Source organism: Lonchura striata, chromosome 2, assembly GCF_050655825.1.
Source record: "Lonchura striata isolate lonStrDom1 chromosome 2, ASM5065582v1, whole genome shotgun sequence".
Lineage (NCBI taxonomy): Eukaryota > Metazoa > Chordata > Aves > Passeriformes > Estrildidae > Lonchura > Lonchura striata.
Genome location: NC_140704.1, coordinates 120,721,372 through 120,747,456, shown reverse-complemented (window position 1 = coordinate 120,747,456; position 26,085 = coordinate 120,721,372). Strand labels below are relative to the sequence as shown.

The following is a 26,085-nucleotide window of genomic DNA, read 5'->3' as shown; positions in this document are numbered from 1 at the left end:
TTCATATATCTATTCAGGCCCCCAAACCAGGGGAAGTTTTTTTAAGGCCCTTGCTTTTGTCATTAACAAAATAACTGTATATTTAACCAAATTTTTAGAATACTTAATGCATATCAAGAACCCAGGAATTTTATTTTCCTATCCTTTCAGAACCAAAACATGAAAAGCAGACTGAGACTCAAGATACAGGTATATACCTATATATATATATACATATATACAAAAAATACTTTAGGCAAATTAGCATTAAATAAGAAACTTAATCTTGCTGTTTATATAAATTGAAGTACACAATCTGTGTGACTTTTAGTCATGCCACTGCCAGTTATGGCAAAGGTTCGTAACAGTCTGTATTGTTATGAAGTTAGATTTTTGACTGTGAACAGAGAAACTTTGTTCTAATATGCCATCCTTGAGGATTCATCTTTAAGGTCTCAGCTGACACAGAGTTGGGTGTCTGAGGCTTTTAGTGGACAGCTGGACCACAGTAGTTCATCACAGACACTGCTTCTTGTAATGAGCCCTCCTCATAACCCTGCAACCAGTGTGTAGGATCATTCGAAATGTGCAGACTGGCAGTGCTAGCTGTGCTTTGATGCAGACCTCTTGTTGATGCATTTGTCTAATTAGTAGAAGCAATTACAAATTATTTGTCTGCAGTATTCTCTCTGGGTTTGTTGTCTTGAAATGCCAGCTCTTTTGAGAATTATCTCAGCTGACTGAAACCCCCTCCCCAATAATTTAGATTAGAAGGAAGTCAAGAAGTTCTCTAGTGTAAATAAGTTGTATATATCTGTTTTACCATCTTTGTTATCATAATCTAAAGAGGACAGTCAAAGGAATTTAAAAAGTACCATATTAAGCGAAAAAAAATTATTTTTTCTGTAGAATGTATTAAGTCGTACAGTTTGTTGAGCTTCAAGAAGGAAATTAGGACTCTCAAATGAATTGCATGTTTATCTAAATAAGACTTAAAGTTTATAGGTATGCAGGTTTTTTAGTTTGCTTTCACTGTGTCTAGGAGATGAAGTTAATGCTGCAAAAGAACATGGGAGTACTTGAATGTATTTAGAAAGATTAAGAAGTTGTTTTAAAATTTCAGTTTTTGTATCATAATCCAAACAACAAGTGTTGAAAATGTACAATTTTGAAATAACTAGCTGATGAATAGAAGAGCTATTTAATGAAACAGGAAATAATATTTAAGGTGTATTTTTTTCCCTGGAATTCATCAAAGTGTCTGCTTGTTAATATCAGATTAGCATGTCTGCATGCTACCTGTGTTCTTTTGTGTACTGTGTAAGTTCCATCGCTTGAGGGCTTGACTTCATTATTGCTTTGAATTGAATGTTTTCTTAGCTGTTGAGGACCTTCCAAAGAGGGTGAATGAAGCCACAGGGCCAGGTATATATTTTATAATTGTGAACTTAGTGTTTTGATTATATATACATATATATATATATATGTGCTTGAAAAAAAAAGGTTTAAAAAAGAAGTCAAGCTGATTACACACTTTATTCCTTTTTGTACTTATAGAAGAAATTAATGAAGATTTTGATATTGCTAAAGACCTTTCAGGTATGAAATTTTATAGCTTGTAAAACTTTTTTTTTCCCATTTATATTTATTAATACAATAATAAAAAAAAAACAAACAAAACAAAAACACAGAACAGAATAGAATTGTGAAACAGTTTGAATTAAAAGAGGTATTTAAAGATCATCTACTTCAATCTCCCTGCCATATCTAGGGACATCTTATTCTTAGTCTACTTGCTCAAAGCTCTGTCCAACCTGACTTTAAACTCTTCCAGGGATGGAGCATCCACTACTGCGCTGGTCATCCTGTTCCAGTGTCTCACCACACTCATCATAAAACATCTCCTTATGTCCAATCTCTATCCTCTTTTTCACTTCAAAATCTGTTGTCTTGTTGCTACAGGTGTGAGTTAAAAATCTCTCTCCATCTCTTTTACAAGATCCCTTATTGAAAGGCTGTGGTAAGGCCTCACTGGAGTCTTCTTTTGTCCAGGCTGAACAGTCCCAGCCTGTCAGCCTGCCTTCCTAGGAGAGGTGCTCTGGCCCTCTGATCATCTTCAAGGGCCTCATCTGAATCTGTTCTAAGAGCCCCATGTCTGTACTAAAAACTCGGGAGCAGGATGTAGCACTCCATGTGGGGGTCTGATGAGAGAGTTCTCTTTAGATGTATCCTTGGATGCAGTTGGCCTTCTAGGCTGTGAGTGCATTTTTGGCTCACATCCAGTGTTTTATCCATCAGCATATCCAAGTCATTCTCCACAGGGATGCTGCCAATCTCTTCTTCTCCCAACGTTTATTGATACTGGAGGTTGCCCTGACCCTGGTGCAGAACTATGTACCTGGACTTGTTGAACTTCATGACTTTATTATAAAGTGCTTATTCCATTGCTCAAACTGGAGCTCTGTGGTAATTTCCCACATTGCTACTCAGAAAGGTTATGTTGTAAATTTTTGTTTGCTGTGTTGTTCTTGAAACATTTTAAATGAGTACTGTGTTAAATCTAATTTAAAAATCTGCTCTAAGAAGTTAAAAATTTTGTTAAAGAAGTTTTTCTCAAATATGATTTTGATTGAGTCAGCTAGAGCAAAACGATCTAAGCAGATTAGCCTGAGCACTGTGTGTAGGATTTGATGCTATATTTATTTAGGTTTTCTATTTTAAAAATGCATTATTGTATGATTAAAAGGTATAACATATATTGTTTCACTCAAACAACAATTGTAACTAAAATCCTTCAGGTGTGTGCAGTAGAAGTCCTGCTTCTAGTAGGCAAATGTTTGGATATGAAATGTATTTAGTACCATTTTTCCTACTCTTCAGTTAACTGAACTTGTTAGTTTGTAATTTAAGTCTTCGTTTTTGTTTAAAACTAATTCAATTGTGTGGCTGCTGGGAAATAAAAACAAAATAATTAATGTAATGTTAATAACTTTCAACATTTCTTTTCTACCTAGGAATAGAAAGTAAGCCAACAGAAGATGATGTGGTCATTGAACCAGAGGAATCAGGTTTGTATATTTTGTTTTCCATGCATTTGTTACTTAAAAAAATTTATAATTGGGAATGATAAATACTATGGAATAGGATCCTATGCTGCAATAAAAATAGATTCATAACTTTTTCTGCAGCTGTTTTCTTTCAAGGACAAACATATCTGTGTTTTTGGAATCTAGCATCTTGGGCTTTTAAATGACATATTTAATGGCTTAGGAAGCACTCTTCAGTTTTAGAAGTCAAGAGTGCTTTTTTACAGAAAAAACTTGTATTGCTAAAAATGACAGTATTTGGTTATATGATTGAATTGAAAATTTCTTTTCCATGGTCTTGTTTTCCACCAGCCAGTCAGGAGTGCATACTCAGCAAAGAGGGTATATGTAAGGAGTGAAGTGGAATGTCCCCTTAGCTTTGCGCTCTTTATTTATGGGCTTCCCAAATCAGAGAATGTATTTCCCCTCTTCAATTCTTCCTATTATTTACAACCAGCATCCTGCCTATTGTGAAGCATTTTCTGGGGAGCCTGATTCCTTCCAAACTCTTTCCAAACTTCAGTCTATTAGCAGTGGTAGCACTAGGTGATGTGTGACATGTCTAATTTAAACATACGTATAGAAATAAAAGTAACTGAATTTTGAAGTCAAGTATTTCACAGTTACAGCTAGAGACACGGTAGGTATATATGTATGTTTTCTAAACCCATACTGTAGTAGCATGTGAAACTGGGATATGTGAGCTTTGGATAGTACAGTTTCAGAAATTTGAAGTATCATCTTTGAAACTGTGGAGTCCTACAGTAGGCTCATTGGCCGACTTAAGTCCCTTGGAAAAATTTAGCCAAGGAAGAAGTTTGCATCCTACTTATGCAAAAGTAATATTACAGAACAGTCTTACTAGGTCACTGTGGAAAAAAAAGGGGGGCCTTTTGTAAATATTTGAGAAGCGGTTGAGTTTGAATTTTATCTACATTTTTTATTTACAGAAAAACCTGTTAAACCTGAAGATTATTCAGATGATGTTCAAGTGGGTAAGTCAATCTTGGATGCTTGGTTTTTTTCCTAAAAAAGTGAAGCTATAGCTACATGGAAATGAATAATCAAATTACTTTGTGAAGGATATCATTATTGTTAAAGTTGCAATAATTTTTCTGTTATATTTGATAAATGCCAATGATAGTTATTGGGTTATATGAAAGCATTCCAAATAAATGAAGTAGTTTTAATTTAGAATTTATTTTTAATGATTTCAGATAGAGCTGAATACTTTTAAAAGGGGAGTACAATTTCAGGTCTCGATATGTAGGTACTTCCTCTCCAGAGAAATTGTCATGGACAATGATAGTGTTACTTCTCTGTATGTCAGTTGTATCTGTTGGAATCTGACTGTGGCACATTCTTTGGACACGGATCTGGAAACAGAGACTGTTTTGTCATGCCATCACATTTTTCTTCGCATGACTGATTTTGAGAACAAGAGCACTTCCAGTTCTTCCATCTGTTGCCTGACAGTAGTAGACATGGATTTTACCAAAACCATTTTTAGCCTAGATAAGTGGCTTCCAAATTCAAGAACTGCATATTGTTACATTTCTTGGAGTTAACTGTTGCAATTTGCTATTTTGCTTGTTGTACCAAACTAGTTGTGTTGAGTGGAACACAGAGTTGTATCTCAGTGCAGTACATCAGAGAAGCTGCAATCCAAGACCTCTAATAACTGTATTTTTCTTTTGAGCTGGTTAGCCTGATCCCCTTTCTGGGTTAGTTAATCTCTGTACTATGCAGGAGCTCTTACAAGATGTGGTGCCCAGAGAGTTCTGCATTGTTATTTTTTTGCCTTACAGTATTTGTATTTGGTTCTTAGTCATGCCAAAAGTATCCAGAGGAGTAAAGAAACATAGGAGGCCTTTTGTGGTTGTCCAGTACAGATTGGAGGAGTGGTTTAATTCATGTTTGAGTTTGTATGCTGAACCTTAGCTGAGGTGGTTTGAAATGTTCATATTGGTGCATAATTGTGTTGTCTGCAAGGTCTTTCCAAGTTGTTTATCACAACAGCTGTGTGATGTGTTGGAAAGTTTGAAGCCATAGCTATTATTTAATAAATGCATTAATTGAAGGTGTTTTGTTTCATAATGAATATGATGTATTTTTTACCAAAGCTTATAATCAGTGTAGAAACAAATAGTAGATATCTTTGATAGTGTGGGCAAGAAGTTCAGCAAAGAACTCAGTTTGTTACGCATTAGGTTGGAACTGGGGAAGCAGAAAAGATGTTTTCTCTCAGAAAAGTTTGCTGTTTAAAGTTAAAATAACAAAAAGTCCCTTACTGCCGCGCTCCCGCCCCAAATCCCTTTTCTCTCAGCCCCGGCTAGCTCTTGTGGGGCGAGGGCGGGCGATGGAGGCACCCTCCGCCGCTCCCAGCTGGGGTTTGGAGAGTGCCTTTGTGGGTTCCGGGCAGCGCTAGCAAGCCTCGCGGTGGTAAATGAAGAGCGGATCCTGCTGGGGGCTAAGTCCGAGTTTATTGTAGCCCAACGGGGCCAAATATCCTAGAACGGTGCCAGCCAACAGGAACAAGCACAAGGTGCTTGCACTGGCTTATAAACTGTAAGGGAGGGGTAACCGACGACTGATGGGGATAGGGATAGGGGGTGGCTCCGGGATGGGGGGATATGGTGGGGTCCAATGGGGGAAGGATATGGGGGGAGCCCCAGGTCCTCCCCAATCACCCAGTGCCCTGAGTAGAAGCTTCTGGATGGATGGGAAGGGGCACCGAGTGATAGACAAGGCACCCGGGGGGGGGTAAAATGCCTCTTTCAGGGTGATGGATAGATACTGGGAAGGCGGGAAGGGAGGACAAGGCAGGAAAACTGGGGGTAAACCAAGTTGCACACGGGGGTACAAAGGAATAAACCAATACATAATACAGGGATAATAAAACATACAAATAACACAACTCCACACCTTACAGAACTATTACAAAATTTCAGCAGTAGATAATTCCACTACACAATGTCAGTTGAGGATATTGAGATGATTTCTTGACTTACAGATGCTATTTAAAAATTAAATTCAGAATAGAAGTGCCAACTTGAAATTTTGGCATTTTGGGCCACATTTCTATCAGTTTTTGTGTTGTAATTTATGGCTCAGTGGTGCAGCTGTAAATTAATTTTTCTACCTTCACAAAAAAGAACTTAGGTGTTTTATATATTAGTGATGGATTTAGATATAAACCATTTTGAATCATAGCATCATTTAGATTGGAAAAGACCCTTAAATTCAAGTCCAGCTTTAGACCTAACACTGGCAAGTCTACCACTAAGCCATTTCAGCTGTCATATCTACACATCTTTTAAATACCTTCAGGCTGGGGACTCCACCTCTTCCTTGGGCAGCACATTGCAATGTTTGACCACACTTTTGGAGAATAAATTTTTCCTCGCACCCAATCTAAACCTCTCCTGGTGCAACTCAGTGCTGTTTTCTCAAACTATCTCTTGCTACTTGGCTGAAGAGACTGGCCCTCACTTGGCTACAAGCTCCTTTCAGACATTTATGGAGAGCAGTAAGGTTCTTCCTGAGCCTTCTTGGCTCCAGACTAAACAACCCCAGGTCCCTCAGCTGCTCTTTATGAGACTTGTGCTGCAGACCCAGCCTCAGCTCTGTCCTTCCCGAGACTCACTGCAGCACCTCAGTGTCCTTCTTGCAGTGAGGGGCCCAAAACTGAGCACAGGATTTGAGATACAGCCTCACCAGTGCCAAGTGGAGAGGAATGATCACTCCTCTAATTGCAGATGTACTTGCAAATAAGATGGTGGAATTGAACCTAGTTACCCACTCTTCTTTTGTTGTATCGTGATACTGAGAGACTGCCATTTTCAAACACTGCTGGAATGAGAAATAGCTTGTTCTACTTTGAAATTGTAGGTATTTCTGAATAAATCTTTTAGATTTATTCTTTTTTTACCTGTGGTTGTTTTCAAAATTAGTGCAACACAGCATTTAAATCACAAAATTATTTTGGCATCTATTCTGACATAGCTTTTGGAAACACATAATTAATTCCTTCGAGCAGCACTCAAATGAATTAATTATTTTCTTCTTTCCTTCATAGGGAAAAAGTGATAGAATCAATCAAAATGTGTTTTAAAGACAGTTATTACAGTTATTAAAGACACAAGTAATTAATAGACATAGTAGAATGTTCATGATCTCTTGTTTAGGAAGTAGAAAATGAAAATAATTTGATCAGCACAAAATCTGAGCACTGCACTAACTTAAGAATCCTTGTAATTTGTGTAGTCATGTGGGAACCACTCTGAGGGCAGAAGAACCAGTATTTATAGTTTTTTCTAAAAATCTTACTGTTTCAGCACATAAAATTCAAGTAGCTTCTTGGGAAACTGACAAAAGAAATATAGGACATGTTTATGTCTGTAGTTTTACTGACAGTGAATAAAATTTTATTAAATTATTAGTTCTTCTGCTATTAAGTATATCTACCTGTCTTTTTTTGATGTGAATATTTCAGTTTGAAAGCAACATTGCTCTCAGATTTTTCTCTCAGAATATGACATCCATGTTTCCTGTGTTTCTTTCATATCTTTGTGATGGAGGGTTCAGTATAGGAGATTTTGTTGTCGGGAGTCTTTCTTCTTTGTTTGTGGTTTTATTTCATCAGTTGTTCAAAGCTAATATTTCCTTTTCTTTAAGCAGTAACAAACATAACATCAGGTAGTGTGAAAGAAATTCAGAAAAGTTACTATACAGTCTGTATTCTTTGGTAGTTCAAATTATACAATTGCATTTGAAGCATGATGGCACCAGTTTGTATCCGGTTTGGAGTAGTTTGGTTTTTAGCTAAAACATTGGAACTTAGTTTTTTGAAAAGAAAACAGGAGAGCTCAGAGATTGAATTTAGCTGTTAGGAGCATTCTCATATCACCGGGGAAGACACTGGGTGTGGGATTTGAATATGCTAGAGTGCAATTCAAAAGTTTTTTGCTGACTTCAGGGCACATCACAAGAAAGTTCATACTAGTCAAGTACATCCTTAGGTATCTGTAAGTCCTGTTTTCCAGTTCTCTGAGTTTACTTCTGAAATTATTGCCAGCATTCTTTTCCAGATATAGGATACTTTAGCTACTGTTATAATCTGCACTTTATAAACTAATGGTTTGATAAACTAGCTTGAAATAGTACTGATTCAGATTTTCTGGCTAATCCTACCTTACACTGGCACATAAATTGCAGTGGTTGTGATAGAGTGGTACTTGTTGGACATAAATACTAGAGGGAGACATTGTGGGTTTAGGGGATACTGTTATTCTCTGAATTTGCTTGTATGTGTTTAGATTTAAAATATCGACAAGTTGCTCCACTCCTCCCCTTCACCTTGTATTCTTGACATTTTTATAACTCTACATTTATTCTACCAACTGCTGAAACCCCTTACATGTAGAGAAGTTTCCACTTTAGAACTTTGACCCTTCCTCATTCCCTGGCTCCTCTTTTCTAGTTGCCTTTGACTTTAACAAATAAAACCCAAAATCAAACCAACACTAAAAACCAAACCAAAACCAAACTAAAAATGTTTAAATGAATTTGTGGCATGGCCTAGATATACTTTACAAGGTAAATAAAGTGCCATATGGTAATAAAAAAATCACTGCCTAGAAAAATACTTACAACTTTGTTTCCCACCTTGTACAGCAACTTTGTGTATATTCATTAAGGTAGCTCTTAGAAATGGTAGCTTATTAATATTAAGTAGTCTGCTACAAAGTTGCATTTTTTAGCATTTAAGATTTTTTTGTTGTTGTTTTAGAGGAAGTTGTGTTTTGGTTGGTCCTTTAATATAGATTTCCCCTTATTTTTTCAGATACTTAAAGCTTCAAAAGAAAAGTCCCTACATCAGGAGGACCAGTCCTAACCATACGCTACAAAAGGGGAGCAGATGGTTGAAATAGACCTTATGATGTAATTACCAAGCAGTTCAGGGTTTGGGGAATGAACACTAAGATGCTGTAAATGGGTTTTAGCCAACTGTCATTTTAGTAAGCATTTTTAACACTTGGATGTTTAGTTTACATTCCTGTCTGATATTTTTTTTTCCCTTGGTCAAGTTTAGTGAATTCATTATTTTTCTTCTGTGTTTGTGACAGAGTTACAGCTTAGAGCTGCATTTCATGTACTGTTTAAGCAACTGTTAATATTCTATTTATAACATAGCAGCAAGTACATTTTTTTCAGATTTTAATATATATCTTTTGTTGTGGATTCATACAGTATGTACAGAGCAGTTTGGTCAAATGAAACATATGATGTTATGAATTTTTAAATGTTTCATAACTGCTGATATAGAATACAGCCTAATTACATTTTATTAGAAAACACTAATCAGGCACAAACTATGCTGTGAAGTTTGACTTATATCTCTTTGCACTGATGTTATGTCAACATGAATTTCAGGTGATTTTTAAAATACCTAACAAGGTATAAAATGTGTGTTTAATTCATACTAGTAAAAGGCCAAATTACAAAATTACAATTTTCAAAAACCTGTTATGTATGAATTAGCACTTTTTATTTATGCTTATCTGATTTTTCAGGCAAAAATGTCTAGAGACTAAATGCTAGTCTGACAGGGAGTCAGTGGAGATTGCAACAAGACTGAGTTGCTAGAATCATGTTGAATTCAGTAAAATTATTCCATTTTGGTTTGCCTACCAATATAATTATCTCAAAGCTGGCTTTAATAAGCTTTATGTTCAGTAAATTATTTTAAAAGTCAAATTTGCATAAACACTTGATTTGCAAAAAGTACTTTGGAAATTCAACCTTAAGAAAAATATGTCAGAATTTAAGACCTACAGTTATGAATGCTCTTAAAAATGGTACATCTGAAATTTAGGTACTGTGAGGGATTTAGAATTTTAATGTAACAGGTGTGCTTTTTACCTGTTCTGTGCTGCTGTTCCACAATTACGAAGACATATTTTATTCTTTGATATTTTGCATGTGTTCCTTTTTGGCTCAGGAATAATTGCTGTGATTTTAGGAAGATGCCAAGCCTGTTACAGGAGCTTAGGAGACATAAAGTAAGATGAATTTATAAAAAGAAAAATCAATTTGGTAACCCTAACGTTGGTTACCTTTTGGTTTGCAGGAAGATTTTCAATTTCTGTAACACTGTTTTGAAGGCAGGGTTTTAGATGCTTACATTTGTAGTGAAAGGGGCATCATATATGCTTGCCCTTTTTTTGGGTTTGGGATGTCAGTAAGACTCCACGTGTTACATTTTATCAACAAATACATATGTCCCAAAGTGATATCTTTAGACTTTTCAGGAAAGCAATAATACACTTAGACTGTGATGTGTTTTGGGATGGGATATTCTAGTAAAATTACCTGTGATTGTGAATTGCAGAGCAATAATTTTTACAAAGCCATATTTTGTGAGGTATCTTGGGAATTATTTTAGAATGGTGAATGGAAGACTTTTTATATAACAGTGGCAGCCTATTTGTAGAATTATGGGGCTGTGAGAGTATATTATGCTGTGATTGAATTCTAAGTATTTTGTAACTGGGTATGTGATTTTATGTGCTTCATGTTTACAAAAATATGCCAAGCTGAGCAAGGTCAAGTGGACTATTAAAAATATGTGTATTTAATCCATTTTAATGTTTGGCTGCAATAAAACACAGAAGAATATCTTTGTCTTTCTAGTGTCATTATTTATTCCTAAATGTATTAAATATTAGCTATAGGGATAAATATTTGAGTCAGACACTAAGTAATATTATTTTTTAATTGTGGATTTAAATATTAAAAAATATATTTGAAAGTATTGTTTACAAGGAGCAAGTAGCAAGTAAAATAAATTAATTTTCTTTCTGGCTGCTGTTATGTAGAGAAAATGGGCAGTATGCTAAGATCTGTGTCATCTATAATTGTGTCATGATTGTCCTTTCGGAGTATTAACATTCTGCAACCAACTAGGTCTGAATTTTTTTTCATGAAACATCATTTCTGTTTGTAATTTATAATGGATGAGATAGCACTTCTTAGCAAACACAAATGTCTGGGAAACTGGTATATCTGTTTTGCATACAGAATATTGTGGTTATGGTCCATAGTTTAAATCAGAAATCTCATAATGTCCATGCACTTCTGTGAAAGCAAAAATCTTCATTGACCTTCTCAGTTTTCAAATACCACCAAAGCTTTAATGATCTGCTATTACTGAATAGTAGTTAAAAAAAAAGTCAGAAAATTACCTTTTCCTTAATATTTTCACATTGCTACATAGCCTCTTATTATATGTCAGTGAATCTATGAAATCTTGGCTTCAGTTGTTTTTTGTTTTTTTGGAAATCACAAGAAGAAATACCAGTGAGCAGAGTAGAATACTAAAGTTGTATTTTAATACTGCCAATCTGCTACAATTTAAGTGACTTTTTAACATTCTCTGTAATTGAAAAGGTACCATATCTTGGCACTTCTTTCTAAGAAGTAAATGGCTAAGATTTGGTATAGGAAAGATGCTGAAAAATATAAAGATTTTACTGAACATCATTTGTAATTTTATATTTTTCAAAAAATATGTGTATGTAAATAAATAGTACTGTGCATTTATACTGTTGATTGAGATTCCTATGAAATCTACAAGGTCTGAAACACATTTTTAGTTGTGACTTGGAACATTCTCATATGCTATAAAACATTTAGTTGTATTGTAATATGAAAAATAAATTTCTTCCTGGTAGAAACCTTCTTGGGAATCCCTGGTGCCTTCGTTATATAGTGATAGCACTCCTGGCCTGTAAGAGATTAGCTAAAGCTCTTTTGTCAGTAATTTTGCTGGAAATGAAAATATTGAATAAAGGATGAGAGTGGTTGGAAGAGCTAAGGTTTTTTCTATTTGTTTGCTTGAGCTACAGTTGGTTTAAGTTGATGACAAAATAGTCTCAAGGTTTATTATCATATTCCTGACTTTGAGAGAGCACATTTTCAAGCCTTTGTCAGAAATAGCATAATTAAAACCTTTTGCACCATTGAAATATGCTAGGGATCAGTGTGGAAGGAACAAAGCAGTATGTGCTGAATATGATGCTGAAGTGAATTCCTAGTGAAGTGTCAATTCTTAGCTTCAGAGCTAACAAGATCAAGTTGTGATGAATTTCAAAAGCAGCTACATAGGAGGAGAAGTGGGAGTATTTAAAGATCATTGGAGAGGCTTTAGTGAAGTCAATTGCAACTAATTTAGCAGAATACAGGCTGAAAATAGTCTGAGAGTTTGGAGAACTGATTCTAGTGCATAAATAGAGAGTTGGAGAGCTGTAGGTTGCATGTTGCATGAGTCTCAGGATTAAAGAATGTGAAGCCAGACAAGAAACAGAAGATAGGAGTGGGCTTTAGAGTAAGGAGGTCATATACATTGTTTTCCCTGTAATGGCAAAGAACTTGCAGAAGTAACATGAATGTCCAAGATGTGTGAAGGTGGGTTATCCAGTGACCTAGAATGAAGCAGAGAGAAGAGGCCAAGTGAGAATCTCAAGTGTTGCTAATGAAGGAGAGGATATGTGAGAAGTGGGTGGCTAAGTGGCATGATGTGTCACGGTAACGAGAGGTGGTAAAAATAGAAATATGAGTATATGAAATGGTTTGTGTGAAAACTGTAAAAATAAACTATTATTTCATCTGGGACTGCATTATTGCTCTTTTAAAATTGTAGTGTTTTGGATGGCATATGACCATTTTATTGATTGTGTGATATGTGCAAAAAAATAAAGAAGCCGGGGTTTTGGGAAATACTGCACAATGCTTTCAATAATATACTGCTACAGTAATAATTGTTCCTAGTATGTAATTGACTCTATAGATCTTTTGTCATTTCTTACAATTGAATTGACAATATAGATCCCATGATGTAATTGAAGAGGTGAATGACTTTCAGTGTGATCATATTTATTTAATTTACCATATAATCAAGTTAATGCTCATTCTGCCTTGTACTGAATATAAATTAGAGTTATAGTGTCCATACATTCAGGAATAGCAGTTTTCAGCCTATAGTAAAGGGTGAAATTACAGTGTTAAAAAATTTTATTTCATGTGTGTGCATAATCCAGTTTCTTTATTAAAAAATTCAATGTTTTTCTGCATTTTTAAATGTTGTATTTGTACTATAATGCTTCTGATCAGTCAGCTTAGAAAACAGTAAAGATTGAGTATTCAGATAAGGTGTCTGTAAATTATTTGGAAATTAAAGAATATGTTTTTTATATATGTAAGAATACCTCACATTAAACAGTATATGTTAAAGAGGACAGTAACTAGCTAAAAAGGCAACAGAGCTCCCTGTTTAGTGCTCTCTAAGTTTATTAGGGGGAAATATTGGAAGCTTATTGGGAAAAAATTGGACATGGAAATAGAATAACTGTTAGAATTGTGAGGCAAGGTGCTTTTTATGTTATAGAGTAGAGCAGGATCAAAAAGTGTTTAGAGGCGGGGAAAAGATTTTTATGTATCTACCACCTTCATGAAATACACATACATGATTTTTGTCCAGGATTTAGTTTGCCTTTGCTACAGACTAGCCTAATGCTTGCTTAACATCTACCTCTGCAGTCAGATGTTTGCAAAAAACCTGTTACATTGTTTTAGAAGTTGTAAAAAGACAAAAGCTTCCAAGTGCCCAAGTCACTTCTAAAAATGAGACTTAAGTTCCAATTGATTCTATTTTTTCATACTTTAAACAATTATATGTATTAAGCTAGTGTTTCCAATATCTTTTAATTAGTGAACAGATTTTCTTTCTTGCAAAATAGCTTGCATTGTAATTGTATACAAAAAAAAATATATGAAATATCTAGAGGAGAAATTCTGTGAAATGTTTTGTGATGGAAGCAATATTGTAATATTTGAAGCATCTGCAGGGAAAGACCTTTTAGGTAACTGTATAGTTCAGAAAATAATCTATGGTTATTTTAAAAAATAAAAACTAAACAAAAAGTCTTGTTGATTCAATACATTTTGAGTATAAATTGTAATTTTCTTATATCTCTTTCTTATTGTAAAATGATAACATAAATTTATTTCAATGAAATTATATTTTTAATGTTCTAGGGAAAAGTGAAAAAGAAACTGAACATGACAAAACAGAAAAAGGTAAGTCTGAAAGTAACATTTTGTTCTGAAATTCAAAACCATGCTTTCTGGGAGGATTGATTTAAATTAGACTAACAGCTAGTGAAGCTTTGCTCCTGCACATCTCATGTACATAAACTGCAGTTGAATAAACATCTAGAGAGAATGTACTTTTATTGGTAAACACTTGGTTGTTTCCAAGGCTGGCATAAATGTGCACCAATCAATCTTACCTGGTTACAGAATGGAAATATAGAATTGTTTAGGTTGGAAAATACCTTTAAGGTCATTGAGTCCAACTCATAACCTAACACTGAACCATGTCCCTAAGTAACACATCTTTTAAATGCCACAAGGACAGCCTGACAACCTTTTCAGTGATAGAAGTTTTCCTAATGTCCAGTCTAAACCTGTCCAGGCACAACTTGAGGCCATGGCCTCTTGTTCTGTCCCTTGTTACCTGTGGAAAGAGACCAACCTCCACCTCACTACACTCACTACAATCTCCTTTCAGGGTGCTGTAGAGAACTATAAGGTCCTTCCTGAGCCTGCTTTTCTCCAAACACCCCCAAATACTCCCAGCTGCCTCATCAGATTTGTGCTCTGTTGCCTTTCTCTGGACACACTCCAGCCCCTCAATGTCTTTCTTGTAGTGAAGGGCCCAAAACTGAACACAGGATTTGGTTGCAACCTCACCAGTGCTGAGTACAGGGGGACAACCACTGCTCTGGTCCTGCTGGCCACACTAATGCTGATAGAAGCCAGGATGCCATTGGCCTTCTTGGCCCCCTGGGAACAGGCTGGCTCATCAGCTGCTGGAGACCAGCACCCCCAGGTGCTTTTCTGAAGGGCAGCTTTCCAGCCACTCTGCCCCAAGCTTGTAGCATTGCACTGAGTCGTGGAATGGTTATGGCAAGTCCTGCTGTTTAAGGACTAAAATGTTCAGTGTCATACTCCTAGATTAGTATTCTGGAGGTCAGAGTTCCACCAAGCTCTCTCTGCATCTGAGGGCAAGAAGCAATGTGGGCTGCCTGGCCCCTGGAGCTGGGTTCAGCACTGCCAGCTGTGCTAAGTATGAAGAGACAGGTGACATGCTAATGTTGACACCATGATTGCCTAGTCTGTCTTAGGTTGGGTAGGAAGGTGCAGAGACAGATTAGATGGAGAAGTGAGGTTTTGTTGAAGAGCACTGCTCTGAATGTGCTCTCCCTGCAATGACATTTGTTCTGCCCCCATGTGTTCCCTGTCACTGCACAAAGCTTGCAAAACCTCCTTCACTGGGGTCGTGTCTGGTTGTTGACAATGCCCAGAAACCTCAGGGCCTGTGCCGAGGAATTCAGTAGCTCTATTCCTTTGTAGCTGTTATTTTATATTTGAGTATTTAGAAATACTACTTTTCCAATATTGTGGTATGGTTTCTTTGGTTTGGATTTGTATATTGGTGGTTTAAACATAATTTTCTAGGACTGGCAAACTTCAGACATTTTATTTAAGCATTACATATAAAAAACACAACCAAAACAACTTGGAAAGCTTGGCAATTATGCTTACATTTCCATCTATTGGCAGGGAATATCTTACTGCAATGAATCCATTTCCTATGTACTTGATAGTAGGAAAAAACTCACTGTTATGTGCTGCTTTTACAGACCTGTTAGAACAGTATAATAAAATGATGTACAAGATCCATCCAGTATAGGCAAAAAGCAGTCATAGGCAAAAACACCAGCTTGTACAAGATACATACTATTATGCAACATTTCAGAGTCTGTACAAGAGCTTTAGGATATGAAAGTATGACAAAGTGGAGCTACTTTCCTTTTCTACCCTAGGTGCTTTGTGGTTGTTTCTTTCTAAACAGCAACTAAATAAATGTCACTGCAGATTACAGAATTTCTATAAGGTGGAAAAAGGGATAGTTTTGTTTTCAAAGTTAAATTGATAGAATTTTTCATCCTATGAGGAAAAACAACCCTGCATTTTTAATGAACTTTGTTTATGGGTACACTGCTTGTGTGATTTTCATACAAGCTGAATTTTCTTAAACTTTTTTTCATAGTTTGGACTGGTTTAAATTTCCATTTTCAATAAAAGTGGTTAGCTATAGATGTCTTGGTCAAAGGAAGTGGTATAAGGTACTGTTGAATTTGTTTAAATTAGGCTAATAAGATGCAGCAATAAATTGATGAGAGATGTATTATAAAATATACTGTACTGTGACTGATATATGTAGGAAATTTGGAAATCTAATGAGTTGGGAATTTGAAACTTCATGTTTTGCTTGGGTTAGGATTTGCTTCTGATTCTGAGAGTACATTCTCATCTGCATGTCTGCATTTGTTTTGTGGTATTGGGCCATACACGCTCCAAAGAGCCTTCTGTGCAGAAAGTATTTATAGCTTGGAGTAGCTCTTACCTCTTACAACATAATTATTTTTTCCTGCTGCAGCCTTCATAGTACTTGGTTAGTAAAGTGTCCTAATAATTTTGTAAAGTTTAATATTCAACTATTTCATCAAGTTTATTGAAATTCTCACTGAAAATTATTTGATATTAACAAAATCCCCCTCTGGAAAGTTCTCTAAAGAAATAAAAATGAAAATAAACTTTTTTCTAACTTACAGTTGCTTCAAGATTTCTCTGTTATATTTAATTGAGGTGGAATCTTCATTTTATCCATAAGCATGCAATCAGACTTTATATTTAAACAATTAATTGGAATGGGATGGGTATTCCAGGTGAATATGAGAACTAATTCTTTAAAAGGTTTCATAGGTAGTACAATGCAGGACATGCATGCCACATCCATAAGGTGTCTTTCTGTCTGAGGTGATTTTAAGTTTATTTTGATCACATAGACTAAAAAAAAGAATATTTTTAAGTAAGCCTAATTTTTCTACTTTGATTCTTATTGGACATATATTGAATATTTATTTATATTGGTGAACATATATAAAAGTAATTTTCAGCTATGAACAGGTTTGTTTCATACAGTGAATTTCAGCATAGGTGCTATTGTTATAAATAATAATTTTCCCTTTCCAAAACTGATAAAGCATGACAGTAAAAATGAGTGCTGTTTGGCTGGAACACCCAGCTGCATTGCATTAGGAACAGAAGTACATGTAAGCCAGGCTTAGGACAATGTCATTCCACACATGCCCCTGCCACTTGGTGTCATTTTGATAACAGATCAGCATTCACCATTGTTTACTCTGAGTGTTTACCTTTGCAGATATGTAGGATTCCACTGTGATACCAGTAGAGATCTAGTCTGAGGAGATTAAAGTGCTGTTCTTCTGACTGAATGTAGGGGTTTGCTGCAGGGTAAGATCAGTTATGTGCTAAATTCCACTGGGGACAGAGCTCTGTTGTCTGCAGAAGGAGCTTACATGGTTAGCTCACCTCCAGCATTGTCTCCTTGGGTTATGTGGGCTGAGTTGCACCCTTGCAAGCTCTGCTTATAACAATATACATACTACCTATTGATTTGCAAATCTGATACAGGTTACAATTAAATATCTGTGAGTTGTGTGCAGAATGACTGCAACTCCACAATGACCAACACACAAGCGTAATTGTCAAAGTCCAAAACTGCTGCATGATGCCATTCTGAACTAAATATATAGGACATTAGAATATTACAGTGTATGTTTTAACAGAAAGTCAATGCAGAAATTTCTTTCTGGTTTTGTCAGAGGATTGCTCGAGTCTACTCTTTGAGTGAATCCAAAAGTCTTAATGGTGAAGGAGAGGTGAATGATGGAAGCGCATGCCAAAACCAAAATTATCATTCTGCCGTTGTTTCTTACGATCAACATCTAACCAACCAACCAACAATAATTTCATACAGAAAGCCCTGTAGAATACTTTTTACTGCAAGGGAAATTGTTCTGGAATAACTGCAGTTAAAGATTTATTATAGTAATTAGATTCCAGCTTTATTAGCCCCTAAAATGCCTCTGTTTTTATTGTCTGATTACTTCCCCAGATAAGTTGATTATAGTGGTTTTGCCTGTTCTACCAATACAGTTTAGAAAGATCTTTTAATTATTCTAGTGCTCCCGGCTTTAAATTGTGTAGATTCAGTTTTCTTGGTTTTATACCTTCTAAGTTATCATTTATAGAAGCCCATAAAACAAGCAGATTACTTACACTCTCTGTATCTCACCTAATGAGCTTCCCAAACAACAGGACAATGACAGGAGTTTTTTATCATCATCAAATTCTCATTCAAGTGTCCACTGAGATGCAGCACAGTTTCCAAAACTAATTTGGGTAATGATGTTGGGCTAGTATCAGGAAGGAGGTCAATTACTTGAGTAAATTTTGAATTCCAAGTCAAAGTCTACTAATATATGTATGTTCTTCAGAATATAATTGAAACTTTGAACTGGGAAGATGTAGTATTGTTAGTGGGTGGCAAAGGGAATTAGTAAAACAAAAGATCATGAAATTAGTTGGAAAACAACTACAGACCATCATCATCAGTATCTACTTGTCATTGTCCCACACTCAGAAGTTGTCATTCACAAGTTGCCAAGAGCATTATTATTGAATTTATATCACAGCAGAGATGGAAGGGTGTTTGAAAACAAAGCCTATGACCCCCCCACCCCTGGAAATATCTTTCTTAGTTTTTGAAAGTTTAAGACCGAGAACTGACAGGAGGAACCTTTGCTGCAAATTATTTATGAGACTGCATCACATGAAGGGGGTTTTATTTCAGATTAACTTTAGGGATGGCATAACATAAGGAGACATAACGATATAGTTATAGCCTCTATAATTAAATAATTATAACTTCTATTAAAATTTCATTTAAGACTCAAGTCATAAAATAATAGAACAGTTTGGGTTGCAAAGGACCTTTAAAGGCTATTTTGTCCAACTCCTGCATTGGGGTCATTCAATTTTCTGGATAGCAGTAAGCACAACATACAGTCAATGGAGTAGGATTGTTCCAGTGTACTTTTCAAATCAGAAACTGGGGACCATGCATCCTCAAGGTAAAGACCAACCTTTATCTTGAATCACTTATATCTTACAGATGTAATTAAAACTGGAGTCCTAACTCCTCTCTGTTTTGCATGCAAGTAATAGCAGATGCAATATCAAGGAAGCCACCAGGAATGCTCCCTTAACATCATAATGACAGTATGAATGAATCAATGAGTGAATAAAAAAATCTAATTATAAGATCCAAACCACATTTACAAGGTGGTTTGTTAGATAGGGAGTAATACCTTTCCATCCTCATGTTTTTTCCCTCAAGTCCACAGAGGGATTGTAATCTTATTGTCTCACTATTTCTGAGGACCTAGAAATTTCATTAAAGACAAGTTTAACAAGAAATACTTATGTTAATATGTAATTTGGACTCTCATAATCACAGAGCAGGCCCCTCTCAATTGACTGTAAATCTTAGAGCATTCGTTTCCAAAGACTGAAGCAAAACCGTTTATTCTTTGTGAAAGGCAAGTCCAAGTCAGACCAGCCAGGCTGTCACTCATTGCTCTCAGTGAACAGACCAGGTTCCAAATGTCAGCTCCAGCACTGGAGGTAAGCCTGCCTTCCCATCCCACCAATTTTCCTAGGCTCTGAACATAAGAAAGGGAGCAGAAGGCTTAGGAAGGGAATCATTAGTACTGAGAGCAAGGGGGAGGGGGAGAAAAGAGCAGCAAGTGGAAAACTGCCTGAGGTAGTCCCAGTTGAAATTTACTCCTGGTCGTGGCTGCACATCAGCTAAAAGCTCTCTGTTTGAGGTGTCCTTCCTGGCATGTCTGTTGGGTTAGAATAAAATCATAGAGTTGTAGAATATCTGCTCCCAATATTTTACAAGGCATAGGAGTGAGAGATGGTTTGTACTAAATGTATGGAAGTGCATACTTGTTTTTAGATACAAACAGTAATTGCTCTGGAAGTGTTAATAGCAGCATGATGTTATCTCCTACTTACTTTACTCAGGAAGAAAACTGTACATGCATCAGAGGCTCAGAGTATAGCAGCAAGGACAAAATAATTCATGCTATGTGTTGTGGTAAAGATACCCTATCTTTTAAATTATCTTCTCAGGAAACAGCAAGTTGAAGCCTTTACAGTGTAGAAAATCCTTCTTCACCCACTTAAATTTGCTATCTGTTAAAATCAATCTCTCTAGGGTAAGAAGTGTGTTAATTGTGAAAGGCAATCATGATTGCATGATAGCATTCAATATTTTTGTCCAATTCTGGCTAATGTTAGCTGTTTTGATTTACTAGACTGATATCTAATCAGACAGGACATCAGTGTCTTCTCTTTCAGGAGAATGAGGTTTTCCTTAGCCTGGATGATGGTGTTATATTTCAGATGAAAAGATGAAATGGAGAGATTTCATATGCACAACAATTCCCACTTCTCTGGAAGCTAGAGAGGATTCATTTGCTCCATTTTAGAAGTGGTATTACTAGTTATTTGTGACATATCTATCAGTTTTTTTGTTATTGCTTTGGACTTAGGGTCATATGTAATCAACTTTTTTTGCCATGTACTAGTTATCTCTTTTTGTTTTCATTGTTTCCATGTAACTGCCTTAACATAATTGTCTACTTGGTGTTTTGTACCAATTTCCAACCTTGGGTTTTCTGGTCAGTTGCACAAGAATTTGCAGACATTTGATCATGTGAGGACATTTGTCTAGAAATTCTAGAGAAAGTTTTAACTTCTTGATTATTATAGCTTCAGGCAGCTTTTCACATTAAAAGTTATCAAGTATCAAGAAATAAAATTCGGTGAATAAATCAACAGTTTGCAAAATTGTTTTTCTGATGATGTTTGGATGGTTTCTTAAGGTAAAACGACCTGTTTCAGATGAAGATCAGAGACCTTGATTCTTTGAATTGTATTCGTATTTTATTTTTACTGAAAAAGCTAATAAGAACAGTGGTAATTGAGATTGCTTTCTATCACAAGACTGTTTTTAATCACTTATGGCTTTTCTGGAATTATAGCACTGAGGTGAAATTTTGCAATGAGAAAGATTTTGGAACTTCAATATTCTATTGCTAGCATTGGGCTAGGAGGAATCTCAGCTGCTGTGATGACTGGCACAGTGAGATCCTGTGAGGATTTCTTTGATTGTCAAATGAGAGAGTGAAAGTTACTTGTGTAATTACAGTGTTGGCACTAAAGCACATTGACATATAATAGTATATTACAGAAATTGTAGAACATATGACTAAATGGGACCCTAAAACTTACTTTGTCTCTTTGGTTGACTGAAGGCCTTATCAGCTGTGTGCATTGTTCTTGACAGATGCTTACACATCTTGTTATCTCAGATAAACAAAATTTTCAGTAATTAGCATTCCACAATTGCCCTCAGCAACCTGTTCTACTGTGCTTGCTCAGAGATAGTAGTTCCAGATGTTCAAGACAAACTTTCTGTTACAGCCATTTCAAGCCTTCTCTTCCTTATCCTAACTATGATGATACGGAAAATAATTTATTCTTTTCATCTCTGTGGCTATGTTTTACAGTGTAGTGTGTACCCATCTTCCCATGGCAAATTCTTTATTACTGCCTTTTTATCCTTTGTTCTTACTTATTACTTACTTCTTACTCCCCTCCCCACTCCAATTAAAGGGAAAATATTTTTAAACTAATCTTCAAGAGTGATTCAATTATGCTTATTAATTTGGTTACTTTTCCTTAATTTTGATGTGATTCTCTTGTAGTCTGAAGAGTATCCAACAATGTGTCCATTATTCAAAAATAATTTCTCTGTCCCTTGTAGAAGTAAGACTGTCACTGTTTTTGGTGATGACAAGGTGCTTTCCAACATAAAACCAAAATATGCCTGGTATTTTAGTTTTCATATGCCAAAACAGTTATATGAAATATTTTATCAAATTTCACTGGATGATATGACAGGCTATTAAGTTTACTGTACATTTATTGTAATTCATTTTAATACATTGCTACTTTGATTTTTTTTTTAAATTCTGTATCTTGGTGAGATATGAGTTTGCTTGTCATCACTGGTAATTGTTTTGTCTCCAGCACAAGAACTAGCATAGAGTTTTTTGTAAGACTTCTTCCAAGCTTGCTGCTTTTTCAGTGGAAACTGTTTTCTCGTAAGGAAGTCTTCAGAAATCCTATGACAGCAGTTCTAGATAGAAAGCCTATTCCCCAAGGCTGTTATTGAAAATCCCCAGTAGTATTCGTGAAAGTCCACAGTACAATATATAAAAGGATTATTAACATTTTAATGCCCAACCTGATTTGGACCACAAACTGAAGCAAGCAGTTGTACGATCATGTACAATCTCAGTGTCATGGTGAAATTTGTCACTGAAGAAAAATTACATATATTTTCCTCTGAAAACAGATAAGTTAACTTCTTTGTATCATTGAATTTAATATATTGGGTCACATCTGCTAAAGGATTATTGCACTAGAAGAAAGCAATGGATAATTTATTAAAATACCCCTGCAGGGAGATAGCAGGCTATCTGGTTAATATAGAGGAATGCTTGATGCTTACACTGAAAGCTCCCTGGTGAATCCTTTGACACAGGAATAGAATGGGAGTTGGAAATGTTTGCTCGTTATATAGTGTTTACTGTGTTATATTGGTGCCTAGAAGATGAATAATATTTATGTTAACAACTCCTTTCCAGCTTTTTATATTGATCTCCTGCTGTTCTAGGGCTGATATATAATTGTACTGAAAATAGGAAGATAGTAATTCTTTTTCTGTAATGGAGGGTATTAAATAGGTTCTTCGAACACATCACCCAAGTTGGACATGAAGATATTGTATCTTTGTGCCACAGACGTGTAAGATTTGAATTTACTTTTTTCATTTACTTTTTTTTTCTGAGCTGTTTCTCAGTACTTGTAAACTTAAATGAACTGCAGAGAGTGTCACAATGGGAGGGCAGTGGGAGTTTCTTGATTGGTGGGAGAGCTTCTTTCCTTTGCCTCAAAGGAGCTTCACTGTTGCCATGCTGACAGAGTTTGAGGTTTGAGAAGGACCAAATAACTCTGTCTTTCTATGCATGCTCAAAGCTAAAAAGCTGAGACATACCTGTTGTGTCTCACTGAAATACAGCTCCTGTGCAGCTGGCTGACCTTAAATATATTTGTTCATGCGAACTCACATTTTAATTGCAGTTTATGTTACTTAGAGAACAGAAACTAAACCAAGTGTTTAGTGGCAATATCCTATTGGAAGCTCCCCTGATACTATACCCAGAGGAACTGACATGCCTCAGTTTTCTTGCTAACAGCAAAGGACAGTTTCACATGGCAGCTAAGAGCAAAATAAACCTAAAAGATCCTCAGGGTTACTTGCTTTCATTGGTTCCTTAGGGTGATGTTTCTGTGTTCTTCCACTCCTGCTGTGAAGCAAGCCAAGCCTTAGAAATAGCAATGATTTCTTGAAAAATTGAGCTGGCATATTTTTTAAAAAGAAAAAAAAAAAAGCAAACACAAAACCCAACAAACCTTTTTCATGTTATGGGTTGTTATTTTCAGGCCCAAAGACATTATGTGAGAAACTTCTCACCACACCTGTCAGTCACTGTGGACTGAAGGTTTGGAGTGGAGGGATCCTTGCACTTGAAATAAGAGCTGTTCATGTGAATTTTACTGGATTCAGGGGATGTGAACACTTGGAAGATAGCCAGTGCTGTGTGCTTCTTAACCATTATTGTCATTAAATGCATGAAAAGGCAGGAAAGACATTGATTTCCTATGAAATGGAGGATAATAAATAAGACAGAGAAAGACTGACATCAGTGACAGATTGGTAAGCTTGGTGATCTGCACAGTAAAGTTCTTCCTTATGTTCAGGTGGAACTTCCTATGAATTAATTTCTCCCTGTTGCCTCTTGTCCCATTGCTTGGCAGCACTGAGAAGAGCCTGACTCTATCCTCTTATCACCTACTTTTAAGATACTTATACACATTGATGTATAAATCAATTGATGTATAAATCTCAGTTATTTCTTCTCAAGGCTGAACAGGCCCAACTTCCTCAGCCTTTCCTCATAAGAGAGATGCTCCAGTCCCTTAATCATCCATCTTTATTGCCCTCCACTGGACCCACTCCAGGGGTTCCCTTGTCTCTTGTCCCGAGGAGCTCAGAACTGACACAGCACTCCAGATGCGGTCTCAGTAATTGCTCTAGGCAAAGCATATAGTCACAACTTTTAGAAATTGCTAGTGTGCCCTGATGATCATATTTTTCATGATACCATATAAATGTGGAAAAATAACAGTTCCCTTTGCTCTTTCATATCAGTTGAACATTTGGAAAACAAAAATTCTTGACTGTAGTGTGATGAAAAATGCTTTCTCTTAACTGCCAAGTTACTCTATTCGAATGACTGAAGTTTGCTTTTTCATATAGGAGATTGTGATTGTAATAAGTAAGAAATTAGTTTCTTTTCAGTGTAATTTGAAACTGCCTTACTTGAAAATGATGCACTTTGCCAGCACAGTTCCTAGCTAAGTGTTACTCCAGGCAATTGAAATATGAAAGAAGTAATAAGCTGTCTATTTGTTAAATCTTCTAGCTAAAAAGAAGAAGAAGCCAAAGCTCTTAAACAAGTTTGATAAGACCATTAAAGCTGAACTAGATGCTGCAGAAAAACTACGTAAAAAAGTAAGTTTTGAATGTTTCACTCAGGATTGTACACAGTGGACAAAAATTGATAAATACTTGTAAAAAGGGAGAATGAATTTTAGATTGCTTTTTGTGAAATTAAACTTTTGAAATAGTCAGTGCATATTTGTCCTTCATGTTTAATTTCTGCTAGATAGTTTGTCTTACATTTTTTAAAGTTATAAGTATATGTTTGTTCATATGTGTTTGTTTACCTTGAAGATAGATAGCATAATCATTGAATTTCTGCTTAAATGGATCACATCAAACAGGGTTAGTTCTGTCCTATCACTCTTGTCCACTTGACTGCTGAAGTTGAGTCTGTGCGCAGGGATCTCTCAGTGAGTTTCTGATGCCTCGTGAGCATTAGGTGCAGATCACCGAAGCAGGTGTTGTTTCTGTTGAGATTCTGTGTCCTAGGAGCACCTAGGCTCTTGTACAGCTGCTTAGAGGATGAAACAGATGTTCCTGCTTCTCACCAGGGGCAGCATGGCCTTAACATCAATCATTCAGTTTGGGTAGTTCTGAATTTAATAATTCGACCATGTAAAAGAAACAAAAATCTCCCCAAGCTCTTCAGTCATCTCCCCTTATAGCTTCCAATTTTATACTTTCATTTGAATATTTCAGAAAATAATATCTTTGCAGAGATATCCCTTTTCCAGATGTGAGATTAAGTAGTGAAGCAAGATTGTGGCTGTTAAAAATGAGGGACTTCAAGTCCTTTGAATTTCTTGTTAAAACTCTGATATGGCAGACATTCCTAGCACATAAAGAACAACTGCAGGTCTGTGCTGTACCTTAGATTTGAGGTGGATGAGCAGTGAGATATAATATTTTCAGTACAGGAAAATAAAAACCAATTAGGTCATTGCATGTGCAGGATTATTCCTGATTTTCAGGACATACTGTGCAGTTTTGACTTTACCTTGCCATCTGTGCAGCCCCAGAGTTCTGGTAGGTCTGTGATGGGGCTGGAGGGCTCTTGCATAGTGGCTCTGGCTGCCACTGCTGCTGTTCCTCACTAGAAGCCTCCTTTACATTTAGAATACAAAACCAAAAATGTTCATGCTTCTGTTACTTAAGCAATTGGTTAATCAGAAATAGGCGTAATAGACACATTTGATGAATCTGTAGGGTCAGTTTGTTGACTCTCTTTCCCTACTGTATTTCTTGATAAGTTACAGATAGCTATACATGTCATGTAGGAAGCAGGATAAATTTAGGAGCAAATCAGACATGTATAATATT

The 26,085-nt window shown here is 36.0% G+C and overlaps 1 protein-coding gene across 20 annotated transcripts in view; it reads left to right on the top strand.

Moving 5' to 3' along the window:
* Positions 1-26,085, top strand: part of ASPH (aspartate beta-hydroxylase) — a 107,990-nt gene that overhangs the window by 49,145 nt on the left and 32,760 nt on the right. For 12 of the 20 annotated variants that reach the window (XM_085572132.1, XM_085572124.1, XM_085572119.1 and 9 more), the window contains 6 exons: positions 151-189; positions 1,537-1,578; positions 2,994-3,047; positions 4,016-4,060; positions 14,163-14,204; positions 24,746-24,834. In XM_085572132.1, coding sequence (XP_085428258.1) covers positions 151-189; positions 1,537-1,578; positions 2,994-3,047; positions 4,016-4,060; positions 14,163-14,204; positions 24,746-24,834 — 311 coding nt within the window. The remainder of the gene's footprint in view (positions 1-150; positions 190-1,536; positions 1,579-2,993; positions 3,048-4,015; positions 4,061-14,162; positions 14,205-24,745; positions 24,835-26,085) is intronic. The other 8 variants (XM_085572134.1, XM_031504035.3, XM_077783438.2 and 5 more) reach the window with 1 other exon arrangement.